This window comes from Oncorhynchus nerka, linkage group LG10 (genome assembly GCF_034236695.1).
Source record: "Oncorhynchus nerka isolate Pitt River linkage group LG10, Oner_Uvic_2.0, whole genome shotgun sequence".
Lineage (NCBI taxonomy): Eukaryota > Metazoa > Chordata > Actinopteri > Salmoniformes > Salmonidae > Oncorhynchus > Oncorhynchus nerka.
Genome location: NC_088405.1, coordinates 90,111,160 through 90,123,163, shown reverse-complemented (window position 1 = coordinate 90,123,163; position 12,004 = coordinate 90,111,160). Strand labels below are relative to the sequence as shown.

The 12,004-nt window shown below is 44.6% G+C and overlaps 1 protein-coding gene across 1 annotated transcript in view; it reads left to right on the top strand.

Annotated features, from left to right (window-relative positions):
- Positions 1 to 12,004, top strand: part of LOC115136298 (clathrin interactor 1-like) — a 90,451-nt gene that overhangs the window by 22,401 nt on the left and 56,046 nt on the right. The window contains exons 2-4 of the mRNA XM_065023913.1: positions 8,186 to 8,290; positions 8,406 to 8,502; positions 11,670 to 11,778. Of these exons, the coding sequence (XP_064879985.1) occupies positions 8,186 to 8,290; positions 8,406 to 8,502; positions 11,670 to 11,778 (311 nt within the window). The remainder of the gene's footprint in view (positions 1 to 8,185; positions 8,291 to 8,405; positions 8,503 to 11,669; positions 11,779 to 12,004) is intronic.

Sequence of the window (12,004 nt, the reverse complement as noted above, 5' to 3'; positions counted from 1 at the left end):
AAAAGTAACTAGTTTTATTACACTACACCATTTAAAGAGTGTGTGTGTGTGTGTGTTTAAAAAAAAAAATAAGAGCAGTTACCCTCAGATGGACAAAGGGAATCAAAGTTGTTTTTGCTAAGCTTCCAACTTGCTGTTCGCAAATAGCTTTGAATTTAGCTTTGAACTCTGCAGTATTTTCAGGTCTTCTAAAAAATTGATTGCAGCTTTCAACTTTTTCAGTGGAATGTTGAAAGAGTCATACAGTAGTCGATCATCACAACTTATACTTATCTGTACAACATAAAATGGGTCAATTTGGTTTGATTTGATGATGTATACCTGGGCCAATAGGCATTCAGGAGAATGGACGTTTACATGTTCAGATAGATGTATTGTGTAGATCAAATGTGACCGTCAGATTGGAATACTATTGGAGATTGTGTGTTCTATTCATTCTATTTCTGTCTTCAACATGCAGTTCCAGATACAGCCCTCCATTAGGCCTAGTTGAAGGCAGCCAATCTAATAGTTTCAGAAAAGTAGTCACTTCCTGAGATCTGTATTCAAATATATTTTTTAAAGTTGGCATTTTTATATTCAAATAGTTGTAGTCCCCTCCAAAGTAACTATTCCCCCAGAAATATTTACTTTCCACAAAGCGTAGTTAAAACTATAGTTATCTCAGATCAGCACTGAATGTATAGTTTCTTTCTCTGTTTTATGTTAATCTATCCACCATGAAACACACATGCTTCATAGAATTAAAGAAGTATCCTGTTTGGAACAAACCTGTTTGAGTTGTTGCCATTTGTTGATCTTTGTGTAGGCTATGTGTGATCAATTGGCTGTTTTCCTCAGATTTGATATCATTGGCTCATTCATCAGTCTCTGGTCCTGTCTTATTTCTCCAGCTCTGTTCCATTGTCCTTCCATCTGGCCCTCTGTCACTGAGCACTTGACCCTTGACCTCCTAAGGATCTGACCACCTGTCTGTGGTGATGCCCAGGCTAAACCCAGCTGCCATCTGTGGACTAATTAGACCAGTGGTCACACAGGGTCACCTCCACTACTCTAGACTATCTCTGTCCTGTTTTTTTGTGTTTTTTAAATATTTTTTTAGGATTCTTTAGATCTGGTACACTGCATTCTGGCTTAAAACAAACGACTCCAGCCGGCTCAATAGGGGGGGGGGTGTTGTGTGTTCGATTTCCTGGCTAGGTCAATATTAGGGTCAGGAATTCAGTCTCCCTCCCTCTTGTTAACACTCTATAGAGCCATAAGAGTTGGATCACATTGTTTTTGTCATCAACAACATGTGGAAGAAATTGGCAGTGGACTGAAAGTGAACTAATCTGATACATTTTATAGACTTAAGTAGTAGAAGAAGCTGCATTTCCTTCCCAGTGAGAACAGGTGTTCAAGCTTTCAGACCTCACCACCTTTTTCTGTTCCTCTCACTACATCATCCATGGCCCACTGTGGTAATGGCTTCCAGAGCTGCCTGCCTGGCTCTCCTGTCAACCTGCTCTCTCCCTGTGCGGGTGGGTCTGTGGGATTTAGTGAGAGTGGAGGAAGTGTCTGAGTTTTCTGTCAAAATGACATTAGGGATGATTAGTAAAAGTGCTGGCAGCTGCAGGGGAAGGGATAGTCTCTAGAGCAGGGTAGGTAACTAGATTCAGCCTCGGGTCGATTTTTGCCGGAGCGGGTGGTCGGGGGGTTGGAACGTAATTATAATTTGTACACTGCAAATTGACCACAAAGATGTTATTTTCAAATACAATAATTTCATAACTTGATTATATTGACACGAGTGTGTGTGTGTGAGAGTGTGAAAACAGATTTCCTAAATTAACACATTTTTTACTGAATTCCTGGTGATTCTATTTTTTTATTACTAAACTAAAATGTCATTTTTTTCCCCCAACGATCTACACAAAATACTCGTCAAAGTGGAGGAAAAATTGTAATACTTCAAAATAAATAAATAGTGCATTGGGAAAGTATTCAGACCCCTTCCCTTTTTCCATATTTTGTTACGTTACGGCCTTATTCTAAACTGTATTAATAAAAACATTTCATCAATCAAACATCAATCTACATACATAATGACAAAGCTAAAACCGGTTTTTAGAAATGGTTGCACATTTATTACAAATAAAACCCCCAAAAATAACTTATTTACGTAAGTATTCAGACCCTTTGCTATGAGACTCGAAATTGAGCACGCACCTGTCTATATCAGGTCCCACAGTTGACAGTGCATGTCAGAGCAACAGACAGGTGTGTGCCATTCCAAATCATGTCCAATCAATTGAGTTTACCACAGGTGGACTCTAATCAAGTTGTAGAAACATCTCATGGATGGTCATCGGAAACAGGATGCACCTGAGCTCAATTTTGAGTCTCATAGCAAAGTGTCTGAATACTTTTGTTCAAATAAGTTATTTCTGTTTTGTATTTGTAATACATTTGCTAACTTTTCTGAAAACCTGTTTTTTCGCTTTGTTATGGGGTATTGTGTGTAGATTGATAAATTTTAAAAAAAATGCATCCATTTTAGGATAAGGCTGTAACGTAACAAAAGGTGAAGGTGTCTGAATACTTTCCAAATGCACTGGATATATCTTGATTAGATACAGGGCCTTCAGAAAGTATTCACACCCCTTGACTTTTTCAAAATGTTGTGTTACAGCCTGAATTTAAAACGGATTAAATTGATATTTTTTGGGTCACTGCACAAAGCACATTTCTACTCCAGAACTTATTTAGGCTTGCCATAACAAAGGGGTTGAATACTTATTGGCTCAAGATATTTCAGCTTTTCATTTGTAGTACATTTCTAAAAACATAATTCCAGTTGGAGTTTAATGGCTGTGAAAGGAGAAGTGAGGATGGATCAACAACATTGTAGTTTCTCCACAATACTAACCTAATTGACAGGTTGAAAAGGAAGCCTGTATAGAATAAAAAATATTCCAAAACATCCATCCTGTTTGCAACAAGACACTAAAGTAGTACTGCAAAATATGTAGCAAAGCGATTCACTTCTTGTCTTGAATACAAAGTGTTATGTTTGGGACAAATCGAATACAACACATTACTGAGTACCACTCTTCATATTTTCTAGCATAGTGGTGGCTGCATCATGTTATGGGTATGCTTGTAATCGTTAAGAGACCCGGCGCCAGAATGAATCAGTTGGACAGGCCTTTGATTTCCGTAGCGGGGCATATTTTTTTCCATGGGACCCCCTGTGTGCAAGTGCTAGCACATTCACATTTTTTTTTAAAAATTGCTGTAATAGTAGCTTATTAAAGACCATAGGAATTCTTGTGAGGTTCAAGTTGGGTAAAGCTTTTACAATTTTTATCCTACCATTTCTACCAATCTTCATGCAAGTTATGATTATTTTTACATGCACATTTTCGTGGAACAATTTAATTTCAAGAATAGCTCTTTTTGTTTCTGAAAATCATTGTCACATGGTTAATCATAATGTGAAGTAAAATGGTACAAATCTAAAAGTTCAAATCCAATGAACACATTGATACACTGATTCATTGGCAGCTAAAGAAGTCTGAGCACAGAACTCAGATGCAGCAGTGGGCATAACTGTCAACTAAGTCAAATACATAGGCCTAAAGCCCACAAATAAAAACTATAGAAAATATCTGGAATCACATTCATTTCTCTACTCCGCCTGCCTCCCCTTTCTATCTGTCTTGACTTGAGCTATTGCTATTGAAATGCAACATTGTATCAAATCATCCCTTGGTCTGGCCTGAAGATGTTGCTAGCGAACTTGTAACATTGTATCAACTAGCCTATTCCTGGTTCCTGCTCCAGTGAGTTCGGGACATAAATGTTTTTTTTATGATGTTTCCACTGTATATATGGAATCATCAGATCATGATATTTGGCTCTTTCACACTGAGGCTTGGTGATTATCGAGGCCGGGAGTGTTGGAATGATTTTTCAAATACTGAGGAACTATCATTCGCAATGGATGTTTAAAAAAATTAAACATAAACTGACTTTGTTAAATGTTTGACATTTTTCGTTGACTTGTGTGAGGTGAAGAATCAATGAGTGGTGTACTTCGTGAGTTAAGACGATCAGACATTGCCAAATGGACGCACCATATCTTCGCCACACTCCCCTTCTTCTTGATGCAAATTTTAAATGATTTGACTTTTTTTTTTTTTTTAACCTTTTTATTTAACTAGGCAAGTCAGTTAAGAACAAATTCTTATTTACAATGACGATATACCCCGGCCGAACCCGGACGATGCTGGGCCAATTGTGACCCGCCCTATGGGACTCCCAATCACGGCCGGATGTGATACAGCCTGGATACCGAACCAGGGACTGTAGCGACGCCTCCTGCACTGAGATGCAGTGTCTTAGGCCGCTGCGCCACACGGGAACACTAATAATAATACTACTAATAATAATACTACCACTAACACTAATAATAATAATACTCAACTGATTATTTTCACACATTTTAGACTCTTTTCATTTGACAGTCACAACTCAATCAGATCTATTGCCATGTGCACTAGCCAAATTAAATGTTTCGCTGTCCAGACAGCATCAGATACATGGTCTATACATACTGAGACAGATAGGGGGCGCTGTTTCACTGTCCAGACAACATCAGATACATGGTCTATACATACTGAGACAGATAGGGGGCGCTGTTTCACTGTCCAGACCTCATCAGATACATGGTCTATACATACTGAGACAGATAGGGGGCGCTGTTTCACTGTCCAGACCTCATCAGATACATGGTCTATACATACTGAGACCGATAGGGGGCGCTGTTTCACTGTCCAGACCTCATCAGATACATGGTCTATACATACTGAGACCGATAGGGGGCGCTGTTTCACTCGCTCGGATGCTTTAACTGAGATTGTTTCTTTCTGTCGCAGCTTGTATCAATATTTCAATATTTTATTTGGACTGGCAAGGAGGTACGGTAGGGTGGGCTGGTTCCTAGAGGAAAACCTGGTTCAGTCTGCTTTCCACCAGACACTGGGAGATTAATTCACATTTCAGCAGGACAATAACCTAAAACACAATGCCAAATCTACACTGGAGTTAGTTTCCAAGGAGATCGGATATGTTCCTGAGTGGCCGAGTTACAGTTTTGACTTAAATATACTTGAAATCAATGGGAAGACCTGAAAAATGGTTGTATAGCAATGATCAACAACCAACTTGACAGAGCTTGAATAATTTTTAAAAGAATAATGGGCAAAACGCTTGTGCACAAGTGTGGAAAGCTCTTAGACTTACAGTTGAAGTCAGAAGTTTACACTTAGGTTGGAGTCATTAAAACTCGTTTTTCAACCACTCCACAAGTTTCTTGTTAACAAACTATAGTTTTGGCAAGCCGGTTAGGGCATCTACTTTGTGCATGACACAAGTAATTTTTCCAACATATGTTTAAAGACAGATTATTTCACTTATAATTCACTGTATCACAATTCCAGTGGGTCAGAAGTTTACATACGCTAAGTTAACTGTGCCTTTAAACAGCTTGGAGAATTCCAGAAAATGATGTGACTGGCTTTAGAAGCTTCTGATAGGCTTATTGACATAATTTGAGTCAATTGGAGGTGTACCTGTACCTCTTTCCTTGGCATCATGGGGAAATCAGCCAAGAACTCAGAAAACAAATTGTAGACCTCCACAAGTCTGGTTCATCCTTGGGTGCAATTTCCAAACGTCTGAAGGTACCACGTTCATCTGTACAAGCAATAGTACGCAAGTATAAACACCATGTGACCACGCAGCCATCATACCGCTCAGGAAGGAGACACGTTCTGTCTCCTAGAGATGAACGTACTTTGGTGCGAAAAGTGCAAATCAATCCCAGAACAACAGCAAAGGACCATGTGAAGATGCTGGAGGAAACGGGTACAAAAGTATCTTTATCCACAGTAAAACGAGTTCTATATCGACATAACCTGAAAGGCCGCTTAGCAAGGAAGAAGCCACTGCTCCAAAACCGCCATAAAAAAAGCCAGATTACTGTTTGCAACTGCACATGGGGACAAAGATCGTACTTTTTGGAGAAATGTCCTTTGATCTGATGAATCAAAAATACAACTGTTTGGCCATAATGACCATTATGTTTGGAGGAAAAAAAATAGAATTCAGTCTGTAACATAACAAAAATGTGGAATAAGTCAAGGGGTATAAATGCTTTCTGAAGTCACTATCTGTTCAACCCTCTGAGTCAATACATACAGGAATCACCTTTGGCAGGGATCGCAGCTGTACGTTTTTCTGGATAAGTCTCTAAGAGGCGGCAGCGTAGCCTAGTGGTTAGAGCGTTGGACTAGTAACCGGAAGGTTGCGAGTTCAAACCCCCGAGCTGACAAGGTACAAATCTGTCGTTCTGCCCCTGAACAGGCAGTTAACCCACTGTTCCCAGGCCGTCATTGAAAATAAAAATGTGTTCTTAAAAAAAAAAAGCTTTGCACAACTGGATTGTATAATATTTGCATATTCTTTTTTAAACTCTTCAAGCTTCGTCAAGTTGGTTGTTCATTGCTGGACAGTCGTTTTCAAGTGTTGACATAGATTTTCAAGTAGATTTAAGTCAAAACTGTAACTAGGCCACTCAGGAACATTCAATGTCGTCATGGTAAGCAAGTCCAGTGTATATTTGGCCTTGAGTTTTAGGTTATTGTCCTGCTGAAAGGTGAATTTGTCTCCTAGTGTCTGTTGGAAAGCAGACCTGAACCATCTTGGCCAGGTCGCAGTTGCAAATGAGAACTTGTTCTCAATTAGCCTACCTGGTTAAATAAAGGTGAAATAAAACAATAAAAAAAAATGTAAGTCCTTGCAGATGACAAGCAAATCAATAACATGATACAGCCACCACCATGCTTGAAAATATGAAGAGTGAATATGTGCTTGAAATTCACTACTCGACTGAGGGACCTCACAGATAATTGTATGTGTGGGTACGGAGAAGAGTTAGTCATTTAGAAATCATGTTAACCACTAACTATTATAGTCCATGCAACTTATTATGTGACTTGTTAATCCTGCGTTTTACATGTGGGGAATCTCAATAGATGTGACTGGAAACCAGAGCTATTAGCTCCTGCATACCATGAGTTTCTGTTGTCTTTTCATTCCTTTCACTGTTGTACAGTTGATCTGCCATGTTGTTTCAGCCTACATGTTGGCCGACGTTACCATGTTGATCTAATTTATTCCAGAGCATAGCAGTTCTGTCTCCCATTACTCTAACCTTCCATTAGTTACATCTGTCAGGTGCCCCCCCTCCCCCTCCTATCTGGCTCAGCTGAAGTGTGACAGGGGAGGTTAGAACGAATGGTCCATAGGTGTGCTCTCTTGAGTCCCTGGAAACATTGCCTCATGTTTATCACTGATCAGCTGCATTAACCCCAGCTCTGTTTGCCTTTCTTCCTCTCTGTTTTCTCTAATGCATTCTTCTCCTTCTTTCGAGTTCTGTTGTCAGCTGGTTAATCTTTCATCCCTGAATGTTTTTGGGTGTCTCTCTAGTGTTGTCATAATCCGTTTTAAGCTGCTTCTTGAATCAAGATAGATCGTGAGAACCCTTTTTACGCATCAGTCAATTTAATGACTGTCATTATATCCTGTAGTTTCCGCCCGCTATGCCACTCCTGAGAGGAGAAAGTTGAGTAGAGCCCAGCTGTTTCCTGGCACTCTGCTCTGTGACTGGCAGGTCTGCTCTGTGACTGGCAGCTCTGTGACTGGCAGGTCTGCTCTGTGACTGGCAGGTCTGCTCTGTGACTGGCAGGTCTGCTGATGGTGATAGGAGTGAAATGGGGCCTGACAGGAAATGGCTGATTGTTGTGTAGACTCTAGGCTGTAGACTCCACACTGAGCTTTAGGGGCAACAGGAGCCCTCACAACCTGCTCCCAGAACAGGCTCAATCTGGTCAGAGGAGTTCGCCTAGGCCCTTGCTGGACATCTAGGCTAAATCAGAGGTCTGTTAAGACCACTACCTATCCTAACACCACCACTCTAACACTCAAAACACACGGTATAATACCAGGAAGCCATGCCTCATGCAGAATATCCATCTGTGATAGAGGTCATAGTTCACATTGGTTACCCACCAGTGTCATTCAGTGTGTTTTATTAATATGATTCTTGATGTAAGTCTGTGTCGTGTGTTTCTTGCAGCACTAACGTGGTGATGAACTACTCTGATATCGAGTCCAAGGTGCGAGAGGTCACCAACGATGACCCCTGGGGTCCCTCTGGACAGCTCATGGGAGAGATCGCCAAGTAAGGGACAACCACAGCACAACGCTCAGTCCTATCACATTTGCATAACTAGCCTAGTAGTTGTGGCTTTACCAGTACTCTCTAATCCCATCCATATTTCTGATGTTCCTCTCAGATCCACGTTCATGTACGAGCATTTCCCTGAGGTCATGAACATGCTGTGGACCAGAATGCTGAGGGACAATAAGAAGAACTGGAGAAGAGTTTACAAGGTGCCGAGTCTCTGTTCCACTGCTTATGTTTCATTCATACGATCATGTTGCCTGTGGGTAGGAAGCCTAGTGTCATGTTGCCTGTGGAGTGGAAGCCTAGTGCCATGTTGCCTGTGGAGTGGAAGCCTAGTGTCATGTTGCCTGTGGAGTGGAAGCCTAGTGCCATGTTGCCTGTGGGTAGGAAGCCTAGAGCCATGTTGCCTGTGGTGAGGAAGCCTAGTGCCATGTTGCCTGTGGTGAGGAAGCCTAGTGCCATGTTGCCTGTGGGTAGGAAGCCTAGTGCCATGTTGCCTGTGGGTAGGAAGCCTAGTGCCATGTTGCCTGTGGTGAGGAAGCCTAGTGCCATGTTGCCTGTGGGTAGGAAGCCTAGTGTCATGTTGCCTGTGGGTAGGAAGCCTAGTGTCATGTTGCCTGTGGGTAGGAAGCCTAGTGCCATGTTGCCTGTGGTGAGGAAGCCTAGTGCCATGTTGACTGTGGGTAGGAAGCCTAGTGCCATGTTGCCTGTGGTGAGGAAGCCTAGTGTCATGTTGCCTGTGGATAGGAAGCCTAGTGCCATGTTGCCTGTGGGTAGGAAGCCTAGTGCCATGTTGCCTGTGGGTAGGAAGCCTAGTGCCATGTTGCCTGTGGGTAGGAAGCCTAGTGTCATGTTGCCTGGGGTGAGGAAGCCTAGTGTCATGTTGCCTGTGGATAGGAAGCCTAGTGCCATGTTGACTGGGGTGAGGAAGCCTAGTGTCATGTTGCCTGTGGATAGGAAGCCTAGTGTCATGTTGCCTGTGGATAGGAAGCCTAGTGTCATGTTGCCTGTGGATAGGAAGCCTAGTGTCATGTTGCCTGGGGTGAGGAAGCCTAGTGTCATGTTGCCTGTGGATAGGAAGCCTAGTGTCATGTTGCCTGGGGTGAGGAAGCCTAGTGCCATGTTGCCTGTGGGTAGGAAGCCTAGTGCCATGTTGACTGGGGTGAGGAAGCCTAGTGCCATGTTGCCTGTGGGTAGGAAGCCTAGTGCCATGTTGCCTGTGGGTAGGAAGCCTAGTGCCATGTTGCCTGTGGGTAGGAAGCCTAGTGCCATGTTGCCTGTGGTGAGGAAGCCTAGTGCCATGTTGCCTGTGGTGAGGAAGCCTAGTGCCATGTTGCCTGTGGGTAGGAAGCCTAGTGTCATGTTGCCTGTGGGTAGGAAGCCTAGTGTCATGTTGCCTGGGGTGAGGAAGCCTAGTGTCATGTTGCCTGTGGATAGGAAGCCTAGTGTCATGTTGCCTGGGGTGAGGAAGCCTAGTGCCATGTTGCCTGTGGGTAGGAAGCCTAGTGCCATGTTGACTGGGGTGAGGAAGCCTAGTGCCATGTTGCCTGTGGGTAGGAAGCCTAGTGCCATGTTGCCTGTGGGTAGGAAGCCTAGTGCCATGTTGCCTGTGGGTAGGAAGCCTAGTGCCATGTTGCCTGTGGTGAGGAAGCCTAGTGCCATGTTGCCTGTGGTGAGGAAGCCTAGTGCCATGTTGCCTGTGGGTAGGAAGCCTAGTGTCATGTTGCCTGTGGGTAGGAAGCCTAGTGTCATGTTGCCTGTGGTGAGGAAGCCTAGTGCCATGTTGCCTGTGGGTAGGAAGCCTAGTGTCATGTTGCCTGTGGGTAGGAAGCCTAGTGCCATGTTGCCTGTGGAGTGGAAGCCTAGTGTCATGTTGCCTGTGGGTAGGAAGCCTAGTGCCATGTTGCCTGTGGTGAGGAAGCCTAGTGCCATGTTGCCTGTGGGTAGGAAGCCTAGTGCCATGTTGACTGGGGTGAGGAAGCCTAGTGCCATGTTGCCTGTGGGTAGGAAGCCTAGTGCCATGTTGCCTGTGGAGTGGAAGCCTAGTGTCATGTTGCCTGTGGGTAGGAAGCCTAGTGCCATGTTGCCTGTGGGTAGGAAGCCTAGTGCCATGTTGCCTGTGGTGAGGAAGCCTAGTGCCATGTTGCCTGTGGTGAGGAAGCCTAGTGCCATGTTGCCTGTGGTGAGGAAGCCTAGTGCCATGTTGCCTGTGGAGTGGAAGCCTAGTGCCATGTTGCCTGTGGGTAGGAAGCCTAGTGCCATGTTGCCTGTGGGTAGGAAGCCTAGTGCCATGTTGCCTGTGGGTAGGAAGCCTAGTGCCATGTTGCCTGTGGAGTGGAAGCCTAGTGTCATGTTGCCTGTGGGTAGGAAGCCTAGTGCCATGTTGCCTGTGGGTAGGAAGCCTAGTGCCATGTTGCCTGTGGGTAGGAAGCCTAGTGCCATGTTGCCTGTGGTGAGGACGCCTAGTGCCATGTTGCCTGTGGAGTGGAAGCCTAGTGCCATGTTGCCTGTGGATAGGAAGCCTAGTGCCATGTTGCCTGTGGGTAGGAAGCCTAGTGCCATGTTGCCTGTGGGTAGGAAACCTAGTGCCATGTTGCCTGTGGGTAGGAAGCCTAGTGCCATGTTGCCTGTGGTGAGGACGCCTAGTGCCATGTTGCCTGTGGAGTGGAAGCCTAGTGCCATGTTGCCTGTGGATAGGAAGCCTAGTGCCATGTTGCCTGTGGGTAGGAAGCCTAGTGCCATGTTGCCTGTGGGTAGGAAACCTAGTGCCATGTTGCCTGTGGGTAGGAAGCCTAGTGCCATGTTGCCTGTGGTGAGGAAGCCTAGTGCCATGTTGCCTGTGGTGAGGAAGCCTAGTGCCATGTTGCCTGTGGTGAGGAAGCCTAGTGCCATGTTGCCTGTGGGTAGGAAGCCTAGTGCCATGTTGCCTGTGGGTAGGAAGCCTAGTGCCATGTTGACTGGAGTGAGGAAGCCTAGTGCCATGTTGCCTGGGGTGAGGAAGCCTAGTGCCATGTTGACTGGGGTGAGGAAGCCTAGTGTCATGTTGACTGGGGTGAGGAAGCCTAGTGCCATGTTGACTGGGGTGAGGAAGCCTAGTGCCATGTTGACTGTGGTGAGGAAGCCTAGTGCCATGTTGACTGGGATGAGGAAGCCTAGTGCCATGTTGCCTGGGGTGAGGAAGCCTAGTGCCATGTTGACTGTGGGTAGGAAGCCTAGTGCCATGTTGACTGGGGTGAGGAAGCCTAGTGCCATGTTGACTGGGGTGAGGAAGCCTAGTGCCATGTTGACTGGGGTGAGGAAGCCTAGTGCCATGTTGACTGTGGGTAGGAAGCCTAGTGCCATGTTGCCTTTAACAGATGCTCCTCTCCTCCAGGCCTTACTACTATTGGCATATCTCATCAGGAACGGATCGGAGCGAGTTGTCACCAGCGCGAGGGAACACATCTACGACCTTCGCTCCTTAGAAAACTACCATTTTGTTGGTAAGCAATCATTTGGGACTGGTGCTACACAGCAGCACTGAAAGACCCAGAGCAGTGTGAACCCTAAGCCTGGCTATTGATTCATTCCATAACCATCCCCACGCCTCTCTTCTACACCAATCAGGATGTCCTCAGAGATGAGGCTCTTGGTTTCAGATGGAACACCCAGGAGTATTCATTAGTGAGGAAGTTTCCATGGCCACAGCTGGAGTACTGAAGAGTCAGT